A 27,396-nucleotide genomic window follows, 5' to 3' on the forward strand; every position below is an offset into this window, starting at 1 on the left:
AGTTCTGTGATCCATTTTGAGCTAATCCATGTATATGAATAAAGTAGGGGTCCAACTTCCTTCTTCCTTCTTTTCAGCATGAGTATCCAGCTGTCCCAGCACCATTTGCCATCTGAATTATCTTGGTACTCATTGAAAACCAGTTGGCCATAAACAAAAAAGTTTAATTTTCTCAATTTCCACAGATCAGCATGTCTATCCTTATACCAGCACCATACAGATTACTTGTTTGTGTACTTGAAAGAACACATATTCTCTTGGGACCCAGTGCTACAGATAGTTGATAGAAAGTTTACTTGGGCCAGTGCTGTGGCATAGCAGGAAAGTCACTGCCTATAGTGCCAGCATCCTATATGGGCACCGGTTCAATTCCTGGTTGCTCTACTTCAATCCAGTTCTCTGCTATGGCTTGGGAAAGCAGTAGATGATGGTCCAAGTGCTTGGGCCCCTGACCTACGTGGGAGACCCAGAAGAAGCTCCTGGCTCTGGATCAGCCCAGCTTTGGCTGTTGTGGCCACTTAGGGGGTGAACCAGCAGATGGAAGATCTCTTTCTCTGCCTCTGCCGCTCTGTAACTCTGCCTTTCAAATCTTAAATCTTAAAAAAAGAAGTTTATAGCCGGCGCCGTGGCTCAATAGGCTAATCCTCCACCTTGCGGCGCCGGCACACCGGGTTCTAGTCCCGGTTGGGGCGCCGGATTCTGTCCCGGTTGCCCCTCTTCCAGGCCAGCTCTCTGCTATGGCCAGGGAGTGCAGTGGAGGATGGCCCAGGTGCTTGGGCCCTGCACCCCATGGGAGACCAGGAAAAGCACCTGGATCCTGGCTCCTGCCATCGGATCAGCGCGGTGCGCCGGCTGCAGCGGCGGCCATTGGAGGGTGAACCAACGGCAAAGGAAGACCTTTCTCTCTCTGTCTCTCTCTCTCACTGTCCACTCTGCCTGTCAAAAAAAAAAAAAAAAAAAAAAAAAAAAAGAAGTTTATTAGTCATATGATTCAAGACTTAGGTAGTTCTGCTATTTATCTTAACCTATCATTTTAAGTGAGGCAGATGTTAAAGCCTCTAATTATAATTGCTGACTTTTCTATTTCTCTGCGCAATTCTATTAGTTATCACTTGATATGTGTTGAGACTATACTGTTAGGTGCATGCATATTCAAGACAGACATTTCTTCTTTGCCTATTACTCCTTTCAACAATGTAAAATTTCTTTTTGTAACAGCATATAAGGTCTATTTGCATCCTTTGTTTTCTATCTAAATTCTATCTTGTCTGATATGAAAGTTGCTACTTTAGCTTTCTTCTGTATCATATTAATTGCCTACATTTTCCCCCTACTGCTTCTCCTCCTACTTTAAGTGACCTTGTTTATCTCATCAATAATATTTGTAGATTTGATATCTAAGCCACTGTCTTTATTTTTATATAATTTTAAAGGAAAATAAAGCTAAAACCTGTTCTACAGGAGCCTATTTAAGAGGAAAGACAAATATATATAGTTAGTGCACCAGTTCTAACTGCAATATTAAAGATATGTAGGCCAAAGCCAGTATACATACAGCATCCAAGAATCCCTGAGATGTCAGGTCTTTGTTTAAAACACTTATCTCCAAATTTTCTAGATTATATATACCTTTTATTTTTATTTATTTTATTAAATGTGTTGAGCATGCACTTTTTATAAAGAAATATATTCATTACACATTTAATTACATTATTTTTACATGTAAGTTTTATACATATACTATCATACTAATCAAAGTATCTCAATTACATTACTGTGTAATTAGAATCATAGGGATAGGAAATATGTAGTGGAAGAAGGATTACAGGAATTAGTAAGCTTCCCAAATTTGGTGGAAGACAGCAACTTATAGATCCAAGAAGTTGAATTAACCAGAATAAAATAAAGAATACATATTTAGACATATGATAATTTAATTGCTAATATCCAGAGATAAAGAGAAAAATCTTTAAGGCAACTAGAAGAAATCGACACATTTCATCCAAGAGAACACAGGTTTGCTAATGAAAGCTAATGTCAACAGAAACAACAGAGGTCAGAACACACTGGAATGAGATTTTTTAAATGTCAAAAAGAAAAAAAAATACCCAACAATATCTGTTAATCCAGAGTTAACAATAAGGAAAAATATCCTTTAACAATTGAGTGCAAATGGTCAATCTGAACAAGCTTACATTTTTTAAAGAAATAGAGTCAACATGAAGTACCAGACTCAGATGGGTTCACTGGTGAATTCTATGAAATGTCTAGGGAAGGTATTATACCAAGTCTCTACAATCTCTTCCAGAAGACAGAAGCAGAGGGAATAAGTCCTAACTCATTCCATTGGGCCAGCGTCACCCTGATGCCAACAGCAGACAGTCATTATATGAAAACTACACACCAATATCTCTGTATTACAAAATATTAGCAAACTGAACCCAACAATGTATAAAAAGAATCAGACGCTATGATCAAGTGAGATTTATCCCAGCCTAGCAAAATGTGAAAATATGTAATTTATCACAGCAATAAGCTAAGGGAAAGTCACATGATCACATCAATAGACACAGAAAAAGCCCCTGGCAAAATGCAATCAATGCCCATTTATGATAAACACTTCCAGCAAATTAAGAATATAGGAGGACTTCCTCAACCTGATATAGAATACCCATAAAAAACCTAGAGCTAACATAATTAACAGTGAGAGACTGGAGTTTATGCCATTGGGACCAGTTACCAGAAAGACCAAGCGATTATAGGGCTGGAACTTCCAGTTCCACATGCTGAAATCTGTGGTGGGAATAAGATTAAGCTCCATTAAAAACTCTTGAATGATGAGATTTGATAAACACACTGAGGTTGCAGAACACACTGAGGTAGTAGGAAGCAGCAGGCCCACTGAGGGCACAGAAGCTCCATACCCCTACCGCGACACCTTGTCCTATATAACACTTTCATATGGCTCTTCAACTGTATTCTTTATATTTTAATACTCTCCTTTATAATCAACCTGTAACTCTAAGAAAGTGTTTCCAGGGCTAGCACTGTGGCATAGCAGGAAAAGCCACTGCCTGCAGTGCCAGCATCCCATATGGGTGCTGGTTTGAGACCCAGCTGCTCAGCTTCCAGTCCAGCTCTCTGCTATGGCGTGGGAAAGCAGTAGAAGATGGCCCAAGTCCTTGGGCCCCTACACCCTCATGAGAGACCCGGAAGAAGCTCCTGGCTTCAGATCAGCGTAGCTCTGGCCGTTGTGGCCAATTGGGGAGTGAACCAGTGGGTGGAAGGCCTCTCTCCCTCTCTCTGCCTCTCCTTCTCACTCTGCGTAACTCTGACTTTCAAATAAATAAAAAAATCTTTTTTTTTTTTTTAAGTGTTTCCTTGAGTTCTGGAAGCTGCCCAAGCAAATTCATCAAGCTCAACGTGGGGCAGGGGCCCAAGCACAGGTGGGGGCCAGAGCTGTGGCATGGCTGGTAAAGCCACCGCCTGCAGTGCCAGCATCCAATATGGGCGCCAGTTTGAGTCCCGGCTGCTCCACTTCCGATCCAGCTCTCTGCTATGGCCTGGGAAAGCAGTAGAAGATGGCCCACGTCCTTGGGCCCCTGCACCCACATGGGAGACCCAGAAGAAGCTCCTGGCTCCTGGCTTCGGATTAGTTCAGCTCCAGTCATTGCAGCTACTTGGGGAGTGAACCAGCAGATGGAAGCCCTCTCTTTCTCTGCCTCTGTTTCTCTACAACTTTGCCTTTCAAATAAATAAGTATGTCTTTCAAAATGAATAAATAGTAAACAATTTCATGATCATAAATTCTTGAAAAAAGTAGCAGCATAGGTGTCACCTTATTACTTTAGCTTAGTGCAGGAGGGGGAACCTTTTTTTCAGCCAAGGGTTACTTGAATATTTATAAACATCATTTGCAGGCCAAACAAAATCATCAGCTTAAAAAATTAGCCTGATGCAGACATACTGAATTTTGAGTCTCATCTGCAGTTGCCTTGGCAGGGTCAGACCAAGGCCTCATATAGCCCCAGGCTGGATGTCCCCCACCCTGGGTTACTATGCAGTGGGGGTAGTCCTGTGAGACTGAGCCCTTAGCCTATGGGGTCTGACACTAACTCCAGGTAGACAGTCAGACTGAATTACATTGTAGGATATCCACTAGGTATCCGAGAAGTTGGAGAACTGCTTGTTAAGAAAAAATTCACACATCTGTTGTCAACACTATTACACACAAGTGTAGGGAAAAATTGTTTTCTCCACAATAAAAAAAAAACAAAACAACCCAAAATGAATGCAAAATAAAAGTATGTTCAGATAAACACAAACTGAGAGAATTAAAAAGTAGGCTTGAGGCCGGTGCCGTGGCTCACTTGGCTAATCCTCCGCCTGTAGCGCCAGCACACCGGGTTTTAGTCTCGGTTGTGGCGCCGGGTACTAGTCCCAGTTGCTGCTCTTCCAGTCCAGCTCTCTGCTGTGGCCTGGGAAGGCAGTGGAGGATAGCCTAGGTACTTGGGCCCTGCACCTGCATGGGAGACCGGGAGGAAGCACTCGGCTCCTGGCTTTGGACCGGCGCAGCGCCGGCTGTAGCAGCCACTTGGGGGGTGAACCAACGGAAGGAAGACCTTTCTCTGTCTCTCTTTCACTGTCTATAACTCTACCTGTCTAAACAAACAAACAAACAAACAGGCTTGAAGGAACCAGCACCACACTGTAATTAGTATTCACATGAAGACTGAGCAAAACTATAGCCCACAGCCTCTTTTGGTACAATCTGCAAGCTAAGAATGGATTTTAAATTTTTAAATAATTATAGAAAAGAAGACAATGTGCAACAAAGATTACATTTGGCCTAAAAAGTCTAATATATTTTATTTGGACATTCATAGAAAAAGTTTAATAATCACAGGTCTACAATCAAAAATTGTTAACACTACACTGTAAGATTTACAATTAATATATAGGATAAGAAACAGGATGAGAGGAATGAACCCAACTAAACATCCAAGATTCAAGTATTTTATGGCTTCCTTTTCCTGTAAGCTGCCTTAGGTGACCTGCGAAAATGGTTCGCTACTCACTTGACCCAGAAAACCCCACAAAATCATGCAAATCAAGAGGCTCAAATCTTCGTGTCCACTTTAAGAACACCCGAGAAACTGCCCAGGCCATCAAGGGTATGCATATCAGAAAAGCCACCAAATACCTGAAAGACGTCACATTAAAGAAGCAGTGTGTGCCATTCCGTCAGTACAATGGTGGAGTTGGTAAATGTGCCCAGGCCAAGCAGTGGGGTTGGACCCAGGGTCGTTGGCCCAAAAAAAGTGCAGAGTTTCTGCTGCACATGCTTAAAAATGCAGAGGGTACTGCTGAGCTGAAGGGTTTGGATGTGGATTCTCTGGTCACTGAGCACATCTAGGTGAACAAGGCCCCCAAGATGCGCTGCTGGACCTACAGAGCCCACGGTCGGATCAACATGTATGTGAGCTCCCCGTGCCACACTGAGATGATCCTCGCTGAGAAGGAACAGACTGCTCCTAAGCCAGAAGAGGAGGTGGCACAGAAGAAAAAGATATCCCAGAAGAAACTAAAGAAGCAAAAACTTACAGCTCATGAATAAACTCAGTATAAAATAAATATGAATTAAAAGAAAAAAAGTATTTTACGTTACTCTGACAAGTTGAAGAATGTTATAATTTCTAGAGTAATCACTAAAAAAATGCCAAGAGAGGAATCAAAATGAAATGGTAAAATCCTCATTAACCCAAAAGGCATAAAATTAAATAGAGAAGAAAAAAAAAACACCACCAAATAAACAAAATGAACAGCAAATGGTAAATCTAAATCAATAAATATATCAATAATTATAGCCATATCAAAAATTATATCCAAGAACTAGAAAAATATGATCTTTTCAAAAGCATATAATCAAGATATACTATGTTGTTAAAGCCAAAACAAGTTGCAGTAAATTTTAAGTCTGAAACTGAACAGAAAATGTAATTGCATTAAAAATCAGCTTTTATCTAAGAAAGCCCCAAATATTTAAACAACGAACTTCTAAAGAACTCTTTGGTGAAGAAAATATAAGCACATTAAATCCACAGTAAATAGAAGAATGAATAATAATAAGGGCAAAAATCAATAAAATAAAGCAGATAAAAGACACAATTAACTAAGCCCAAAACTGGTTGTTTGAAAGGAAAATTAATCTCAGAGATGAAACATCACTATGGATAACCCAGACATCAAAAGTACAAGGAAATACTATGCACAATTTGATGTCAATAAATTTGGTATTATATGATATATATTCTTTGAAAAATACAGGGCCAAAACTGACAAGATGAAATATAGCTCTAAATAACCCTAATAAGCATCACATTTTATCAAAAATTTCCTTAAAAGAAAACCATAGGCCCTGATGGTTTACTTTACTAGCAAATTTTCTCAAATATTCAAGAGGGAAATATACCAGTTTATCACAAATTTTTCAGAAAATGTAAGATTAGGGAATATTTCTCAGTCTAATTTCTAAGGCTAACATAATTCTATTATAATATTCAATGACTCTTCCTCTCCTTCTCTTCTCTTCCCCCTCCCTTTCCCCTTCTCCCTCCTCCTTTCCTTCCCTCAGCCAAAACCAGTCAACAAAGTTGTTATAAGATAGTGACAAACTGGCATATTTTATGGAAGATAAAGTTTGAAATCCTTAACAAAATATTAACAAATTGAACTGAGTAATATATGAAAGTCGTAATATATGACATTCAAATAGGGTTTTTTCCAAAGGAGATATATCAATCAATGCAGTCAACCATACTAATGAAATAAAAATTACAATTACTTCAATAGATGGAGTAAAAACACTTGATAATATTCAATGACTATTTATGATAAACATCCAAAAAACAAAACAAAACAAAAACTACACAATCTAGGAATAGAAGGGAACATTCTCAGGGCTGGCATTGTGGTACAGTGGTTAAGCTGCTGCCTGTGATGCCGGCATCCTACATGGGCTTTGGTTCATGTCCCAACTGCTCTACTTCTGATCCAGCTCTCTGCTAATGTGCCAGGAAACAGAAGATGGCCCAAGCGGTTAGGCCCCTGCAGCCATGTGAGAGACCCAGATGGAGTTCCTAGCTCTTGGCTTTGGCCGGGCCCAGCCCTGGCCTCAGTGGCTGTTTGGGGAGTGAACCAGCAGATGGAAGATCTCTATCTCCCTCTCTGTAACTCTGCCTTTCGAATAAACAAAAACAATATTTTGAAAGAAGGGGACATCTTCAATGAGATAAAGCATATATATGAGAAAACTACACCACACATTACATTTAATAGAGAAAGACTGAGGCTTTCCCCCTAAAATTGAGTATAATGCACTTTTACCACAGTAATAAAATACAAAACAGAAGTAAATGGCCAAAAGACCATAAAGGAAGGAAAACTGTCTCCATTCACAGAGGACTTGATTATATTAAAACCTAAGGAACATAAATCTACTAGAACCAATAAATAAATTTGGTAAGGTCAGAGAACAAATTCAGTATCAGAAACCAGCTGTATTTATACACACACACACACACACACACACACACACGGCAGAAAATAGATGTAAAAGAAAGTAAAAATAAGAAAAAATTCAATTTGCAATACCACAATAAAACATTTGAGAATAAACATGACAAAATGGCCATATAACTTCTACACAAAAAAGCAGTAAAACATAGTTAAAACAGATTAAAGAAAACCTTTATAGAGAGATTTAAGATACAATGGATTTGAAAACTCAATGTTGTAAAATGTCACTTCTCTCTAAACTGATAAACTGGATGTAATCCTAACTGTAATCTTTACTTTTCTTAAAAATAAAAATTGAAAGCTAATTCTAAAATTTATAAAATATACAGATCATGAAATAGACAAAACAAACCTTAAAAAAATAAAAATGAGGTAGATGTTTGGCCTAGAGGTTAAGGTGTCTGTGCCCTATAGTGGAGTGCCTGGGTTCAATTCCTGGCTCACTCTGGCTTGCAATTTATAGCTTCCACCCAATAGGGACCCAAGGTGGCAGCAGGTGATGGCTCAAGTAATTGGATCCCCGCTACCCATGTGGGACACCTGGATCAAGTTCTCTGGCTTCTGGCTCCAGCCTTGGCCACTGTGGGCACTTGGGAAGTGAACCAGTGGGTACAATCTCTTATCTGTTTCTTTCTCATCCTGCCTCTCAAAAACAAACAAAAAGAACATATGCAAACACTGCATATACACAGAATATCTGGAAGGGTACACAAAAAAACTTAACACTGGTCCTTATTTGAACAGGGAACTTAAGGGATGAGAAAGGAAAGGATATTTTAAGACACAAACTTTTGTACCTTTTGAATGTTATAACCAATGCATGTTTTATTAATTTTTTCAAGCCAATTTAAAAAAAGCAGTGGCTAAGGTTGTTCTTTATATTCTCTGTCCTTAGTGATAATGCCCTGTCATCTCTCTCTGGCTGATGTCATGAAAGTAAAAATTCTTTACTCATACCATAAGGCATTTCCACTACTGTAGGTGTCTTTCTTTTCTATTTTTTTTTAAAGATTTATTGATTTTATCTGAAAGGCAGAGTTAGAGAGAGAGAGAGAGAGAGAGAGAGAGAGAGAGAGAGGTCTTCCATTTACTGGTTCATTCCCCAAATGGTTGCAATGGCTGGAGCTGGGCCAGACCAAAGCCAGGAACCACGAGCTTCTTCCAGGTCTCCCACGTGGGTGTAGGGCACCAAGCACTTGGACTATCTTCTGCTGCTTTCTTAGGCCATAGCAGAGAGCTCGATTGGAAGTGGAGCAGCTGGGAATCAAACTGTTGCCCATATGGGATGCTGGCATTGCAGGCAATGGTTTAACCTGCTAAGCCACAGCACTAGCCCCAGTGCCTTTCTTTTTATTGATTATATACATCTTCTAAATAAAAAGAATATTGAGAATAGATCAATCTATAGTCTCCAGGTTTTAGTGAAACTAATCTGTATCTAGAGGAATCCCAGACTGGCATAAGAAAGTTGGACCCCGCCCTGCACCCTTCCTGGGGCCCCACACGTAATACAGGAAAAAATCTACTGAGATCATCTCTGACTCAGTCTCATGCACAAATCCTTCAGGCACATTTAAGCTTCAAATACAGACAAATAGCTCACCATGATATACCCTTTTCATTGATGTAATAAATAAATTACTCTTTCTGCCATTCTACCCCCCTCCTCCAAACTCCAAAAGCCATTTCCATGTAACTGCTGAAAACAAATTTCTCTTTACTTCCTCTTCTTCTGGCACTAGAATATCTCAGGACTATCAGTTTAATCAAGGGCCCCCTATAAAACACACAAACAGTTAAGTTCTCCCTGCATCCAATCTCTTCTCCTGTAGGATGGACCCACAGACACACAAGAGATTCCTGGGACTAACAAAATTCCAGAATTTTACACACCTTTGATTAAAAGGGTGCCACAGGCAAAGAATTTCTGGAAAAGACCCGGGAGGCACAGACAGTCAAAGCCAAAATCAACTATTGGGATTGCATCAAATTGAGAAGTTTCTGTACTGCAAAAGAAACAGTCAGGAGAGTGAAGAGACAACCAACAGAATGGGAAAAAATATTTGCAAACTATGCAACAGATAAAGGGTTAATAACCAGAATCTACAAAGAGATCAAGAAACTCCACAAAAACAAAATCAACAACCCACTTAAGAGATGGGCCAAGGACTTCAATAGACATTTTTCAAAAGAGGAAATCCAAATGGCCAACAGGCACATGAAAAAATGTTCAAGGTCACTAGCAATCAGGGAAATGCAAATCAAAAGCACAATGAGGTTCCACCTCACCCCGGTTAGAATGGCTCACATACAGAAATCTACCAACAACAGATGCTGGCGAGGATGTGGGGAAAAAGGGACACTAACCCACTGTTGGTGGGAATGCAAACTGGTCAAGCCACTATGGAAATCAGTCTGGAGATTCCTCAGAAACCTGAATATAACCCTACCGTTCGACCCAGCCATCCCACTCCTTGGAATTTACCCAAAGGAGTTTAAATTGATAAAGAAAAAAGCGGTCTGCACCCTAATGTTTATTGCAGCACAATTCACAATAGCCAAGACCTGGAACCAACCTAAATGCCCATCAATGGTAGACTGGATAAAGAAATTATGGGATATGTATTCTTTAGAATACTATACCGCAGTAAGAAACAACGAAATCCAGTCATTTGCAACAAAATGGAGGAATCTGGAACACATCATGTTGAGTGAAGTAAGCCAGTCCCAAAGGGACAAATACCATATGTTCTCCCTGATCGGTGACAACTGACTGAACACCAAAAAGGAAACCTCCTGAAGTGAAATGGACACTATGAGAAATGGTGACTTGATCAGCATAGCCCTGACTGCTAATGGACAACTTAATACATTATCCCTCATAGTAAAAAAAAAAAAAAAAAAAAAAAAAAAAAGGGTGCCAAACAGGGTTGGTACTGTGGCACAGTGGGTAAAGCTGCTGCCTGTGGTGTTGTCATCCCATATGGGCACCAGTTCGGGTCCTGGCTGCCCCACTTCTGATCCAGCTCCCCACTAATACACCTGGGAATCAGTGGAGGATGGCCCAAGTGCTTGGGCTCCTGCACCCATGTGGGAGACCTGGAAGAAGCTCCTGGTTCCTGGCTCCAGATCATACCAGTTCTGGCTGTTGTGGCCATTTGGGGAGTGAACCAGTTTATGTAAGATCTCTCCCTCTGTCTCTCCCTCTCTCTCTTTCTAACTCTGCCTTTCAAAGAAATAAATAAATCTTTAAAAAATATAAGTAAAAGGGTACCAAAGAAAAAATGAAAAGGCAATAAATTTACAAGAGATTAACATCTTAAGTACCCACAGCACAAGAGTGAATATCTGAAGTTGTAAAATCTAGAATGGAAAGGGTTTCCTGTACATAGCAAACATAATAAACAAACAACATAATAGAAAGTAACTGATTTATAACTGTAAATATGGAGCTGTCACTGGACCAGTATGGCAATGTGCAACTAATAAGAATACTCAAGCAAGTCAGCTAAAGTGGAATGACAAAAACATATTCAAGTCGCCTGGGGGTGAGTGTTTGTTGCAACAGTTAAGATGCCACTTGGGACACCTGCTTGCCATATCAGGGTGCTGGGGTTCAAGTCCTGCCTCTGCTTCAGATCTAATTTCCTGCTAATGTGTCCCCTGGGAGGCAGCAACTGATGGCTCAAGGTCTTGGGTCCATTTCATCCACATTGGAGCCCCAGATTGAGTTCCAGGCTCCTAGTTTCAGCTTGGCCAAATCCTGGCTATTGTGGACATTTGGAGAGCAAACCAGCAGATGATGGTCTCTGTCTCTTTCTCTCTGACTTTCAAATAAAACAAATTCACAAATAATATATAGATATATAAGCTGAAGAATAATTTAAAAAATGAAAATCCCCTGTTCTTTGAATAACATAACAGACATTTGCTTAATAAATATTTGCAGAGCATCTAATACAAGAGGACTTCAAGAAGTTAATGGAAAATGGAATTAAAACGTAAGTTTGATTTGGTGCAAAAAATCTTGAAATTTATGCAATTTCTGCATAACGTGAATTTTCCATGAACTTTTGATTCCTTGTGTATATGACTTCAGAATTTTTTTGCACCAAAATAAACTTATCTTTTAAATCTATTTTTCCTCACTGTATGTAACCAAACACTTGTGATTGGGAAATAGTAGTCCACAGCCCAGTCTAACAAAAGGATTCAAAGTCTGATCTGTGATTTATGAGTCACCAACAGCTCCTTCTTTTTTTTGTCCTTTGTTGCTTCCAGGACTCTTGAATTCTTTTTTTTTCTCCTAGAAACCTTTTATTTAAGGTATAACAAACTTCATGCATTTCATAAATACAGATTTAGGAATATAGTGATTCTTCCCATCCTATCCTCCCTTCTATACATACTCTCCACCCTCTCCTATTCCCATTCTTATTTTTTACTAAGATCTATTTTCAATTAACTTTATACACATAATATTAACCCTACACTAAGTACAGAGTTCAACAAACAGTATATATATAAAAAAAACTGTTCCTCAACAGTTGGGTAAAGGGCTGTTCAAAGTCATCGCACCTCAAAGTGTCAATTTCACTTCTATAGATTATCTTTTAGGTATTATATTACAGTCCTGATATGAATTGTATTTAATACTCTTTGCATATACTTTGTGGTACAAAAGATAGTATTATAACTTTACTTGGTTTTCTGCTTAGGAATGACGGTGGTAGTATGTAGCAGAATTCTGAGCTGCAGTGACTAGCAGAAAAACCACAGAAAAAGCTGCTAATTTACTTTGCCAAGAATGCTAAAAATTGGAACAATATTACCTAGTTCATTGTCATCATTGCTTATAATAATAATTTAACAACAAAGGACATTTCAGAATTTAAATGTGTATAGTTGCAAGAAACAGTGTATTTTCCTTCATTTTACTAAGAGTAAAAAACTCTTATAAGCCAATATTTGAGAATAAAAGAAAGGAAAAAGTAAAGAACATGGACTTCAGAGTCACAGGCCTGGTTTCAGATTTTACGACGGCAGATAAGTCATATAACCTCAGTTTCCTCAAAGATACGATAGTTAGATATCCAAGGTTACAGAGGATTAAATATGATTACATACAAAATGATTAGCATTAAATCTGGGGGCTGGGGTTGTGGCATAGCAGGTTAAGCTGCCACCTGCAATGCTGGCATATAATGCACAAAGGAAAAGCAGCAGGACAGCCCAAGAGCTTGAACCTCCGCACCCACTTGGGAGACCCAGATGACGCTTCTGGCTCCTGGCTTAGGCGTGGTCCAGACCTAGCCGTTGCAGCCATTTGGGGAGTGAACCAGCAGATGGAAGATCTCTCTCTCTGACTCTAACTCTACCTTTCAAATAAATAAAATAAATCTTAAAAAAAAAAAAAAAAAGTTAAATCTGGTGCTCAACAAACATAAGCAACTATCACTGGTTAAAATGAATTTTGAACTTGCACTTTTGGCTATGATGGGGTAACTGGTTCTGAATTAGCCTCTCCACTGTAAATAAACCTAAAAGCAGAAGAAATACACAAGGGCACTGAGCAACAGGTAGTACAATAGGGCAGTAACTAGAGATGGGAAATTTACAAGCTGAGCCCTAGGAGGGCTCTGACTCTCAGTGAGCGGGTAATTTTCTACCTGGATCTCCAGCAAAGCAAGCTAGTCTGAGTACACAGGAAGGTCCCACTGAGCTGAAACTGAATCAATATTTACGGCAGATAAAACAGCGACAATCTATGAGTCAGGACACCAGAGAAGTGGAACAAGTGCACAACAGACGCAGGACCTCAGTCCAGGTCTCCATTGTGTGCATGGGTGTTTAAGATAGTCTTACAGAAGGGGGGCACAGTCATACTTGGACAGGCACCCAAGTACTTGAGCCATCACCTGCTGCTTCCAAGGGTGCACATTAGCAGGAAACTGGAGTTGGAAGGGGAGCCAGGATTTGAACTCAGTATCCTGATATGGGATATGGGTATTTCAAGCGGTGTCTTAACCACTACACCAAATGCATACTCCAGACCTTGATCTCTAACCACCATTCCAGTGAAAGGAAAATTTTTGGAGAAATGGATGATTCTACATATGGGTCAGAGTTAGTACAAAGTAAGCTGTGAACTTCTTGTCTCAGAAAGGAAAAAAGCACACAAAACTAACAAAGGCATGTTGGGAAGGACAGCCAAGCTTGTGTGACAGGGCTCCAATTGCCCAAACTTGGGGCAATACCAAGTAAAGCAAGGAAGAGATTTTTGTTAAGTGTCAAGATCATAGTCGATAGGAGAGGAAGCATTAACACAGTGTACACAGTGAACTTCTGGAATGCTGACAACAATCTATTTCTTGACCTGGAAAATAATTATGTTCTTTTCATAATGATTTATTAAACAGTATATATCTATGGTATGAACTTTTTAAATATACACTGTATTTTATAATGTTAAAATAAAATGTTAAGGTTTCAGAATAAAAAAGTCATGTAAAAACAAAAATCCATTTAGAAAGAAAATTAAAATATCTTACCTGCAAGAGTATGTAGGCTCTCCTACTTTAAAAACACGACCACAAAGATGAGAAGGTTTATTTGCTTGTTCTAGTTTTGGAAATCCAAATGTAGGATCTTCACCACAAAGATACCATTCCATTGGTCCCAACAAGACATGCTGTGCCAGCATGTCTTCTTTCTGTGGAAAAGGGTTGGGACCTCTGCAGTAGATTTGGGGTACATAGTGGGCTAAATGCTGGTACACTTCTCTAGTGAGGTCGGTGGCTTGCAGCCATTTCTTGAAAAAAAGAAAACAGAAAAGATAATTTTAAACAATGTTAATGAACTGCTAATTTGAACAAATCTACCCTATTTGATTTTACATATAAAATAATGACAAAAGAATACTTTATTATACTCACTTTATATCTCAGAAATTCAATCCATTAAAATGCCAACTGTATTAAACTTGTATTATAAAGTTACCAGCAAAGTTAAAAATGAAACAAGGCCCCTTCTCAAAATGACCTTTGAAGCCGGCTTCTATAGGTGATACAGGAGAGTGACCACAGAGCTCATCTGAAATCACCGCAGAGATCATCACAGAAGATGGATGACTTCCTGTCTAACATTTTGCTCGAATGTAACTCCGACTGCGATACAGATCCTCATGCCAGTTTGTCCATGGGAAGACCATGCAGTGAATGTGAATAGCCAATACACTAGTTTTATTTCTCTCTAGGCTTACATGTCTCTTATGAATGTGAAGCCATAAAAAACTTTGTTTTACCAATTATGCCCTCTTTATGACTGACCTCTCTCCATAAGCCCTTTCCCCTTTGCTCTTCCCACTAATAACAACGAAAAACTACTCTTCTTTGTCTCCCAAACCTCTCCGTTACAATTATGCTTAAGAGAGCTCATGGGCATCAATTCAATGAGGGTGTTCCAAAAAATTCAGAGGGCCTGGTGCTATGGTTAAACTTTCATATTGGAATGTCAGCTTCAGTCCTGGCTGCCCCACTTCCAATTCAGTTCCTGCTGAAGTGCCTGAGAAGGCACTGGGAGATGACCCAAATATTTGCGCCCCTCCACTTGTGTGGGAGACCTGTCTTGATGTCTTGAATTTCTGGCTCCTGCCCTCAGCATGGTCCAGCCTTGGTGGATGGAAGATAGATTCCTCCCCATTTCTGTCATTCTGCCTTTTAAATAAATAAAACTTAAAAATTATAAATAGGGGCCGGTGTTGTGGCATAGTGGGAAAAGCCGTTGTCTACAGTGCTGGCAATCCATATGGGTGCTGGTTCAAGTCCCAGCTGCTCCACTTCCGATCCAGTTCTCTGCTATGGCCTGAGAATGCAGTAGAAGATGTCCCAGATGCTTGGGCCCTTGCACCTGTGTAGGAGTCCCAGAAGAAGCTCCTGACTCCTGGCTTTGGATTGGCGCAGCTCCAGCCATCGTGGCCATTTGGGGAGTGAACCAGCAGATGGAAATCTTTCTCTACCTCTGCCTATTTGTAACTCTGCCTTTCAAATAAATAAATAAATCTTTAAATAAGTAAATAATCTTTAAAAAAAAAAAATTCAGGGAGGGAACCGGAGCTCAGCCTAGCAATGCCCCATGTTGGACTGCTTCCTGGATTTTCAGCTTCATTCTAATGTAGACCCTGAGAGGCACAGTGATGCTTTAAGGAAACAGAGAGCTGGATTGTGTCCCAGGCTTCTGGCTTCAACCCTGGCCTGCCTCTGGCACTACAGACATTTGGGGAGTAAACCAATAAATGACTGCTCTGTCTCTCACAAAAAAAAAAAAAAAAAAAAAAAAAAAAAAAAAAAAAATCATGGGAGAACAGAATCAAAAGAAAAAATTTTTTGGTGCAAAACAATTTTGAAATCCATGCATAGTTTTTTTTTTTTTAATTTATTCATTTGAAAATCAGAGTTAGAGAGAGGAGAAGCAGAGAGCGAGCGAGAAGTCTTCCATCTGCTGGTTCACTCCCTGATTGGTCACAACGGCTGGAGTTACGCCTATCCGAAGCCAGGAGCCAGGAGCTTTTTCTGGGTCTCCCACATGGTTGGAGGGGCCCAAGGGATTGGGCCGTCTTCTACTGCTTTCCCAGGCCACAGCAGAGAGCTAGATTGGAGTGGAGCAGCCGGACTCGAACCAGCACCCATACGGGATGCTGGTGCAGCAGGCGGCGGCTTTATCTGCTAGGCCATAATGCAGGCCCCCGCATAGTTTCTTTCTTTTTTTAACTTTTATTTAATTAATATAAATTTCAAAAGTACAACTTTTGGATTATATCAACTTTTCCCCCCATAACCTCCCTCCCACCCACAACCATCCCATCTCCTACTCCTTCTCCCATCCCATTCTTCATCAAGAATTCATTTTCAATTATCTTTATATACAGAAGATCAACTTGGTATATACTAACTAAAGATTTCAATAGTTTGCACCCACACAGGTACACAAAGTATAAAGTACTCTTTGAGTAGTAGTTTTACTGTTAATTGGCATAGTTTCTTTTTTTTCTTTTTTCTTTTTTTGACAGGCAGAGTGGACAGTGAGAGAGAGAGACAGAGAGAAAGGTCTTCCTTTGCTGTTGGTTCACCCTCCAATGGCCGCCGCGGCTGGCGCGCTGAGGCCGGCGCATTGCGCTGATCCAAAGCCAGGAGCTAGGTGCTTCTCCTGGTCTCCCATGGGGTGCAGGGCCCAAGCACTTGGGCCATCCTCCACTGCACTCCCTGGCCATAGCAGAGAGCTGGCCTGGAAGAGGGGCAACCGGGACAGAATCCGGCGCCCCGACCAGGACTAGAACCTGGTGTGCCGGCGCCACAGGCAGAGGATTAGCCTATTGAGCCACGGCGCCAGCCCAGCATAGTTTCATACTACGTAATTTCCATTAACTTTTCAAAGACTTTTCATATATCCAAACTTGAACTTGTTATCTCTGTCCCCCTTCAAAATCTGTTGTTCTCTCCTTTTCTCTATTTTATCAAAAAGGTATCCAAACCAGAAGACTTCAAAATCTTTCTTCTTCCTCACTCCAACATCCAACTAATATGTCTTGTCTAGTAGGCTCCCTGAATGTCTCTCATCCAGCTATTTCTTTCTCGGAATCACTACATTCCACTATCTAGTCTAAACTAATTGGCCTTCTCCTCTGCAATATATTTCCCAACTTCACTACCAGAGTAATTTTCGCAAAATGCTCTTAAGACCATGTCCTTCAGGTTCCCATGACATATTTAACATCTAGTCAAGTTCCCTGACAAGGTTTACAAGCTCCTTGTCTTCATCAGACGCCCCGAGCTGCTCTTTCTGACCTGAATGACTACTCGCTTTTTCTCTGCTTTACAAAGCCATTTGCTATTCACTCTTCAAGTCTCAGTTTATGCCTTAATTTCTGGAGGATTCCTTCTTAACCCACTCCTCATCCCCACCCCCCACTGCTAAAATAGAACCTGGTCTCAGTGAGTATTTAATACAATCTCTTCTATGCACAACTACCTATTTGTTTATACTACTGTCACATAACATTTTTTTTTTTTTTTTTTTTTTTTTGACAGGCAGAGTGGACAGTGAGAGAGAGAGACAGAGAGAGAAAGGTCTTCCTTTTGCCGTTGGTTCACCCTCCAATGGCCGCCGCTGCAGCCGGCGCACCGCGCTGATCCTGGCAGGAGCCAGGAGCCAGGTGCTTTTCCTGGTCTCCCATGGGGTGCAGGGCCCAAGCACCTGGGCCATCCTCCACTGCACTCCCTGGCCATAGCAGAGAGCTGGCCTGGAAGAGGGGCAACCGGGACAGAATCCGGCGCCCCAACCGGGACTAGAACCCGGTGTGCCGGCGCCGCAAGGTGGAGGATTAGCCTATTGAGCCACGGCGCCGGCTCCTGTCACATAACATTTACAGTCTACATGATGTTCTATATGGCTCTGGACATGCAGCAAGGCTCAGAGACCAGTTTCTAAAAATGAAACTAAATAAACCCTAGAGAAGGCAGCCTTCAAACCACTTCCTTTCCTTTCCTATTTCTGTCTTTCCACTTATTTTGTCATTTATCCCTGCCTCCTCTGCCAACTCGGCCCATATGTTTATTTGTTCTCCACACTGCTTTGTATAGTTAGGCATCATTCTGGTTCTAAGCTGAGTAAAAATTTTAAATCAGAAAACATGAAATAAGGGCCAACATTGTGGTGCAGTGGGTTAAGCATCCCATGAGTGCCAGTTTGAGTCCCAGCTGCTCCGCTTCCAATCCAGCTCTCTGTCAATCTGCCTGGGAAAGCAGCATATGATGGTTCAAGGACTTGGGCCCCTGTCACCCCCGTGGGAAACCCAGATGAAGCACTTAGCTTCTGCTTCGGCCTGACCCATCCCCGGCTGTTGCAGCCATTTGGGAAGTGAATCGGCAGATGGAAGATCTCCCTGTCGCTCTCTCCCTCAGTAACTCTACTTTCAAATAAACAAATCTTTAAATTAAAAAAATTTTTAAACAAAGTATGAGTAAAATGACTTACTTCTACTAAAATGCAGCTAACTGAAATGCTGACGTAACTCCTAGATCCAATATTTATTCATGGATTACAACCTAAGTCCCATTTACAACCTTGTAATGGAGTATGTTCAAGTGATGTCTAACATCCTAAGAAGTCAATTTAAGGGCCTCGGTTTTGTAAAAAAGATTTATTTTATTTGTTTGAAAGGCAGTGTGATAGAGAGAGATCTTCCATCTGCTGGTTCACTCCACAAATGGCTGCAATGGCTAGGGCTGGGCCAGGCTGAAGCCAGGAGCCATCTAGGTCTCACATGGGTGTCAGGGTAATGGCTTCACTTTAACTGTTACATGTACAATCTTCAGCTTACTGCCTTCCTTCTAAAAACAAGATAGATTTTAAATATTCATGAAGTGGTCTGTATTAACTTTCTAGGCAATTTCATATTTTCAGAGAATTTTTACTAAAAATGTAAAAATTTTGTTCATAAGTTAAAGTGCTGAATGGAAGCTTATAATTGAAATGGTCAAAGAGTTTTTCTTTCTTTTTAAGATTTATTTTATTTATTTGAAATTCAGAAGTTACAGAGAGAGGTAAGAGACACAGAGAGAGGACTTCTATCCACTGGTTCACTCCCCAAATGCTTGTAACAACTGGGGCTAGGCCAGCTGAAGGCAGGAGCCAGGAACTTCTTCCAGGTCTCCTATGTGAGTGCAGTGGCCCAAGAAGTTGGGCCATCCTCTGTTGCTTTCCCAGGTGCATTAGCAGGGAGCTGGTTAGGAAGTGGAGCAGCTGTGACTCAAACTGGCACCCATATGGGATACCAGCACTGCAGGCCAGGGCTTTAACCTGCTGAGCCACAGTGCCATCCCCAATGGAAGATTCCCTCCCCTCCTTCCCTCCCTCTCTCCTCCCTCCCTTCCTTCCTTCCGTTCTTCATTGAAGCTTGGAAGAGTTTTTCTAAGGTGCAACTGTATTTTCCAAATATTACTGACTCTGTTGTATCTGTTTTATGCAAACAGGAAAAAGAGCGCCAGCCCCAAAAGATACTTTTTGTTGGTCACATTCAAGGATAAATATTCAATTTTTCTCTCATTGTGGCAAACCAAAATAAGAATGAAAAATTAAGCAGTATGCCCAAAAGAATTCACCTCCACAATCCTAGAAAGTTTAAGTGCTTCAGTTTTCATTTATAACACATAGAAAGGTTTTATTTTAAAATTAATTTTTGTTTTTATACTTTTGGTTTTCATGTCTCCTAAAACTTGGCTTTTGCAGAATTTTAATCCAAGGAGAATCTAAAAGAAATAATGTAGTCTTGAGGCTCCAACACAGAAAAGTCAAATCTGTCCATAGATTTCTTCATACAAAATTCATCAGCTAATATCAGTTTCTGGTTAAGAAAAAAAAAAACTACCTTATATGGAATACATTATTTGTAAAAGAACTACTTCATTCTAAATACCACTTTATTGTATATTACTATAAATTATTAGCAAGACAAAAATCTGGTTCAAGAAGGGCTGGTATATGTTCCCCATCTTTAAGAAGTTTACTACTATTTTGTGAAAAATTCCAAACCACCTAACAGATTTGGGCTCTGTTTTAGGCACTTTAATCTGATTGGATTTACAAACTCAATATAGAATGAAGAAAAATTTATGACTGCCTTGAAAAATAATGGCTCGCACATTTCTCAAAAGAATAAAATCTGTAGCTTTTCATACGAGTTCTTGCTAACATATGCTAATTGCAACTATCTCTTCAACAAAAACCACAAGATTTCTACTTTGGTGCTTTTTTAATTTGTCCTCATTTCAGACATTTGTAGCTGTCACATCAATGTGTACAAGACAGCAATAAAGATTCACAATCTTGTAAGTCCCCCAAAAGGGAAGTAAAGAAACTGTCAACTCATTCTATTAAAGTAAATATGTTATGACAATGTTTCCAGGAGTTTTCCTTTCATTGAACGCTGAATTTAAGCCTTGAGATGGAGAGCACTTACAAAATATACAAAAATGAAAGAATCCCTAGAGGTTAATCTTTTATTACAGTATCTAATTATCATCATATAGAGAATTAAAATTGAATTTTTTAACCGTATTTGGTTTTGCTTTCAAACAAGGCTAAGCAACAGGTAAGTTACTCATAAAATAGTTTTCTGGGACTATTTTAAGAAAAAGTTTAAACAAAGTAAGAAGTTTGCAAACGAAGGAGAGCACTACAAATACAAATAATATTGAAACTGAATAATAAAAGACCAAAAAAACTAATAAAAAAATTGGCAAAGAAGATACGCAAATGGCCAGTTAGCTCATGAGAAAATGTTCAGTATCATGAGTCTTGAGAAAAATGCAAATCAAAACCATAGTGAAAAAGCACTTCACATCCAATGTCATAGCTGTAACGGAAAACATGGATGAGCGTTGCTAAGGACATGGAGAAACTAGAACACTGCGGGAATGTAAAATGATGCAGCTGCTCTGGAAAATAGTCTGACAGTTCCATAAGAGTTGTTAACATATAACCCAGTAATTCCACTCCTTGACATGTATCCAAAAGAAACAAAAATGTCCACATAAAAAAATTATACATGAATGTTCACAGCAGCAATATTTATAATATCCAAAAGTATTAACAATCTAAATATTTAGTAACTGATGAATGGATAAATAAAATGTGGTCTATTAGTAAAATGGAATAGCGTTTGGCAATAAAAAGGAATGAAGTACTAAAACATGCCACAACATGATGAACCCGGATAATATTTTGCTAAGAGAGAGGAGCCGGTCACAAAAGACAAAAATTCGATGACTCTATATGAAATGTCCAGAATAATCAAATCATGGAGACAGAAAATAATTAAAAGTTACTTAGGAGTTTGGGAGTTCAGGATTCGAAAAGTTGGGGGGGGTAACTGATAATATGTATAGGATTTCTTTTCTGCAATGACTAAAATATTATAAAATTGATTGAGGTAATGGCTGCGCAACTCTGTGAGTATACTAAAAACCACTGTGAATTATATGTCAATAAAACTTTAAAAAAAGTAAAGTAAAAGTAACTGTAATAGAGACATAAAACTCTACATAAAACTTGTTCAATGTATTTGCATCTTTTACATAGTTGGGGAAAAACAGTACAGTATATGTGCTTCTTAAATCCTAATCACTGGGGGCCAGCGCTGTCGTGTAGTAGGCTGAGCCTCTGCCTGCGGCCGGCATCCATATGGGTGCAGGTTTGTGTCCCGGCTGCTCCACTTCCAATCCAGCGTTCTGCTATAGCCTGGGAAAGCAGTAGAAAAATGGCCCAAGTTCTTGGGCCCCTGTAGTCGCTTGGGAGACTGGGAGGAAGCTCCTGGCTCCTGATCAGCCCAACTCTGGCCCTTGAGGCCATCTGGGGAGTGACCCAGCGGATGGAAGACCTCTCTCTCTGTCTAAAACTCTACCTCGCAAATAAATAAATAAAATCTTAAAAAAAATCCTAACCACCCATGGGTATATAATACAATCAATATGTGATATTAAATGTAATTAAAGTCAAGCAGTATTGGGAAAGTCACATGGTAGAATCAATTCCCAGGGGTAGAGCGTCTGAGGGCTGCAACGACTGCGTTCTCTACTTGTTCACCTTCCCCAAAATTCCCTTTCTTTTTTATGTGTTTTTTTTTTTTTTTAAGATTTATTTTATTTATTTGAAAGAGAGAATTACAGAGAGAGGTAGAGACAGAGAGAGGTCTTCCATCCGCTGGTTCACTCCCCAGATGGCTGCAATGGCCAGAGCTGCACCGATCTGAAGCCAGGAGCTTCTTCCAGGTCTCCCAAGTAGGTGTAGGGGCCCAAAGACTTGGACCATCTTCTTACTGCTGTCCCAAGCCATAGCAGAGAGTTGGATTGGAAGTGGAGCAGCTGGGACTAGAACAGACGCCCATATGGGATGCTGGCGCTTCAGGCCAGAGCATTAACCCACAGTGCTACAGCGCCGGCCCCACAAAATTCACTTTCAATCTGGCAACTTTATTAACTGATCTTAATTTCTGATAAAGGACTGTTCTAGAGGCTAAACCAGAACAACAGTTTGAAGTGTTTGGTGTTGTAAGTAAACACATATGGAATTTAAGTACAGACCCCTCACATATTAAGGCCATCTTTACGTTATACATACTAGTTTGCATCTTTTTTAGTTGAGGAAGTGTTGTTGGCCTTCAGACTGAACTTTTCAGAAATCTAACTGTTCAGAAGCCATTTAAAAGTGAACAGAGTTAAATAAAATTAGCTCAGACTGTGATGTTCAGCTCAAATGAAGCCAAACTGAGGTTTTGCTGCATTCCTCTTGACCTTCTTTCCCTGCTGTATCTTGCTTGAGGATTTCACTGAGCAAGGGCTAGAAGCTTGGCCTCCAGACTGGTTTTATAACTGATTTCCTCAGGAGAAGCTCTAATTTCCAGGAGAAGCTCTAATCACTTTAGCTTGCACTTCAATAGGAATAATGGAGTATGTAGCCTGTATCACTGGGCTAACAGACACAAAATTTAGCTGGGGCAGGGGGACCAAACCTACCTTGAGATTTAAGGTAAATAACCATGTATCAATAGAAGAGGCATAAATAGTGCCTAGCTGTCATTATTATTTCACTGTTCCCTACTTTCATTTTCTCTTATAAATCAAAGGCAGATGGGAGTTGACAATTCTTCAGTTGTGCAATGTTAAGTAAAAGTAAATGAAAACAGACTTAGACTAAACAAGTCAGTTTAAAAAACCCAAGAAAGACTCCTCATTCCACAATTTATCTCCTTAAACTTTTCACCTCTACTCTTGTCATTTATTTCCATCTGAACTTTAGTGCTCAGCAATTCACTCAAAGTAACTTCTTGCCCTGCCAGCAGTGTCTACCCCAAACTGTGCCCTAATCTTCAGACTGCTGACTTCATGGCTGCTAGGAGTTTTTTATACTGGAGGCCTTAGAGGTGGGGCCCAAGTTGTTTTGGTCCATTCATAATCATTCGGGACAACCTGTTCTAATGGGTGTTCCTTGTACTTACAGGGGGAAGATGCCTTCTTGCTTATTAATCATTTTATAACTCTGCTACTTATTCTCGTTCATTCATACTACAGTTTTTGTACAATACTGAGCTTACATGGTTTAACTTTGGGACACTACTGCTGCTACCAGCCCCGCGCTCACATTATTAGTTTGTATTTGTTGACAAAAGCTGCTCTCTCAAAGTTATATAACGTTTGTTCTCCATCCAACTCCCTCCAACTCCCAGGAAAATTATTTCACCTCCAGCTCGGTAAACTGTCAAGACACGACTTTGCACACATATGCATCAACGCCGGCCACGAACCAAACCGGGGCAACTGAAAAGTGAAAAAGGCACTGGTGGGGGTAGTGAGGGGACGGTGCTGGCTGCTTCCTTGGTGCCGGCGCCGCGGCAGAAACAAGGGGTACGGTGAGGGTGGCATGCATGTCGGTGGCGGAGGCACTGCTCTGCTGATCCCGGGAACAGGAAGCTGGACGATCACACTACAAACACTCCGAGGCGTCCCCTTCTCTCCCGTCTTTCACGAGCCGACATGCAATGACCCATGTGTTGGGGACTTGGAGGAACGTGAGGGGATGGAGGTAGAGTGGAGGAGCTGCGACCTCGCCTGGGCAGAGGGGAAGCACAAAGGCTGCTAGTGCACTGCACAGCCCTGAGGGCTACTAAAGCAAGACCGGCGCCCTTCCCGGGCTAGTAGCCCACAAGACGGGGCCGGCGCAGTTGTCACCCCTCGTCAGTGCGGGCCGCTCCCGGATTCCCAGGAATCGTTCCTCCCCGCCCCAGGGGCGGCCTGCGCCGGCTGGACATTCCCGCCCGGGTCCGGGCACTCACCCCCGCGATCTCCTCGGCGGAACATTCCAGCAAACTGCGGTCGATGGCCTGCACCTCGGGCTCCAGCTCCGACGCCATCTTCTCTCCTCCTCCTCCTTCTCCTCCTCCCCCCCAGCGCTACCGCCGCCCTGAGGGCCGCAGCCTTGCCTCAGCCCCGTCAGCCGCGACTGCCACCTCTGCCTCAAGCGGTCAGACCCGGAGCCGTCCAGGCGGCCGCAGGTGGAGCAGGAGACAGCGAAGGGTGACGAGAACCAGACAGGTGGGACGGCGGCCTCCTGCGCTGCCTTCCGGGCTCAGCGCCCAGGAGTCAAGTCACTGCCTCGTCCCTGACCCTGGAAAGGACACAGAAAACCCCAGGCCTGGCACCCGCGCTGGCCACCGCGGCGTCCCGCACCGGGAAGGGGGCAATAACACCCAGGAGGGAAAGCAGAGCACTCTGGGTACTGTAGTCGCCCCTCACAGTCAGGAGGGTGGTGGCACTTATAGGGCACTCCGCTAGGGCACTATGGGAGTTGTAGTCCATCTTCCGAAGGGAGCCTGGGTGAGTGGCAGACAAGGGAGCGGGGCTTTTCTGCGCGATTAGAATCATGGGAAGTGACTAGCGAAAAGACGCACCCTCCAGAGAGAGGCAGAAGGGTAAGATCTTGTGGAAACTGTAGTCTGAGGCACAGAGTCTCGTTTGTTCGTTGGTGGATCTGCAGCTCCGAGAACACTGCGTGGCATGTGGTAGTTTTCAAATACTTGTCAAAGTCTGGCTTACGGCGGGCTCTCAAATGTTTATCACAAAAATGAATGAATTAGTTATATTCCTGTAGTTATATGGCTCTGTCATCCATCATCCCTTCATCCCTTATGCTAGTACCTAGTGTTTGAACATTTTCATACTTGTTTTAAAGTTTTCAAGCAATTCAGTTATGACCACGTATTAGAATTTATTGCAAATCTAGATAAAGGAGCCTGTCAAGCGAATTCCAAGTTTTGCTCTTAGGAAGCCCATTTTATAGGAGTAGATAATGATTGTTAGATTTGGTACAAAATAAAATTATGTTTGGTTAAAGGTTGGCTTGATTGACAGTTGGGTGACTGGGCGTTCAGCCTCTTCAGAGTTTATCAGAAAAGTGCTTACGCATTTTATCAGGTATGCTAATTTATTCTCAGAAGTAGGGTGAGCATTACATCCAGGAAAAAAAAAAAAAAGTCCCAGACCAAGTTTGGTACATGTTGTGGTTGTTGTTGTTTTTAAAGACTTATTTATTTATTTATTTATTTATTTATTTTTGTTTATTTGAAAGACAGTTACAGAGAGAGCAGAGAAAGAGAGAGGTTTTCCCTCTGTTGGTTCACTCCCCAGATGGCTGCAATGGCCAGGGCTGTGCCGATTTGAAGCCAGGAGCCAGGAGCTTCTTCTAGGTCTCCCATGTGGGTGCAAGGGCCCAAGCATTTGGGGCATCTTCTACTCCTTTCCCAGAGATGCATTAGCATGGAACTGGATGAGAAGTGGAGCAGCTGTGACTTGAACCAGCACCCATATGGGATGCTGGCACTGCAGATGGCTTTACCCGTTATGCCACAGCACTGGCCCCTGCTCCACTCTTTAATTTGAGTTAACTTGGAGGAAAGCTGAGATTGTCACATCTAGAAGCTAAGCATATTTTTTGAGGGAATGTCCTAGCATGGAATTTAAGCCATTAAAATAGATTGTAAAGGAATTTTCACTTTTAGCATTATTATTTTCTTCCTCCCATTGCTTTTGGGTTGATATTAATGTTCTTTTTCTACATTTTTTAGTAGGGTTTCAAGTTACTAACCTTTCTCTTTTTTTCCAGTATGTTCATCTAAGGCAGTGGTTTGCAAACTTAAGCATGCATTAGAACTTGATAAAATATGGTTTTCTAGGGCCAGCACTGTGGTACAGTGGGTTAAAGCCCCAGCCTGAAGTGCCGGCATCCTATATGGGTGCTGGTTCTTAGTCCTGGCTGCTCCACTTCTTTTTTTTTTTTTTTTTTTTTTGGACAGGCAGAGTGGACAGTGAGAGAGAGACAGAGAGATAAGTCTTCCTTTTTCCGTTGGTTCATCCCCAATGGCTGCTGTGGCCGGTGCACCGCGCTGATCCGAAGGCAGGAGCCAGGTGCTTCCTCCTGGTCTCCCATGGGGTGCAGGGCCCAAGCACTTGGGCCATCCTCCACTGCACTCCTAGGCCACAGCAGAGAGCTGGTCTGGAAGAGGGGCAACCGGGACAGAATCCGGCGCCCTAACCGGGACTAGAACACAGGGTGCCGGTGCCGCAGGCGGAGGATTAGCCTATTGAGCTGCGGCGCCAGCCTACTGCTCCACTTCTGATCCAGTTCTACGTCATGGCCTTGGAAAGCAGTAGAATATGGCCCAAGTCCTTGGGCCCCTGCATCCACGTGGGAGACCCAGAAGAAACTCCTGGCTCCGGACTTCGGATATGCTCAGCTCCAGTTGTAGCCATTTGGGGAGTGAACCATTGGATGGAAGACCTCTCTCTCTGTCTCTAGCTCTCTCTATAACTCTGTCTTTCAAATAAATAAAAATAAATCTTTAAAAAAATATGGTTTTCTGGATCCCAAGTGGTAGACAAGGATGGAATTCCTGGCTCTTGACTTTAACCTGGCCCAGACATAGTTGTGGCTATTTGGGGATTGAACCACTGGATGGAAGATACCTGTCTTCTTCTTTCTCTCCCTCTCTGTCACTCTGCCTTTCAAATAAATAATTCCAAAATATCATGATTACTATAAAAAAGGCATAGCTCATGGAACCAAGTGTATAAAGCTACAGTAGTAGAATATCAATCTTTAAAGAATTGGCAGTATTAAGTACTGGACACAGCTGTGTCTCCCTGCGAGGCTAACACGTGCCCAAGATCTGTCTGCTTTATAGTTGATTATTTTACCCCTTGATATCTTACA

The 27,396-nt window shown here is 41.4% G+C and overlaps 1 protein-coding gene across 8 annotated transcripts in view; it reads right to left on the bottom strand.

Moving 5' to 3' along the window:
• UBR2 (ubiquitin protein ligase E3 component n-recognin 2) overlaps positions 1-24,941 on the bottom strand; it is a 119,317-nt gene extending 94,376 nt beyond the window's left edge. For 5 of the 8 annotated variants that reach the window (XR_016234606.1, XR_011388680.2, XR_016234607.1 and 2 more), the window contains exons 1-2: positions 24,464-24,941; positions 14,130-14,389 (exon numbers count right to left, since the gene is read on the bottom strand). Coding sequence is in view for 2 of the 8 variants with exons in the window: in XM_070074089.2 (XP_069930190.1) it covers positions 14,130-14,389; positions 24,464-24,541 (338 nt within the window). In the remaining 6 variants the exon portion in view is untranslated. The remainder of the gene's footprint in view (positions 1-14,129; positions 14,390-24,463) is intronic. The other 3 variants (XM_089333954.1, XM_089333955.1, XM_089333953.1) reach the window with 3 other exon arrangements.
• Positions 24,942-27,396: the final 2,455 nt, after the last annotated feature.

This window comes from Oryctolagus cuniculus, chromosome 5 (genome assembly GCF_051225735.1).
Source record: "Oryctolagus cuniculus isolate XC-2025 breed Fujian yellow rabbit chromosome 5, ASM5122573v1, whole genome shotgun sequence".
Taxonomy (NCBI): domain Eukaryota; kingdom Metazoa; phylum Chordata; class Mammalia; order Lagomorpha; family Leporidae; genus Oryctolagus; species Oryctolagus cuniculus.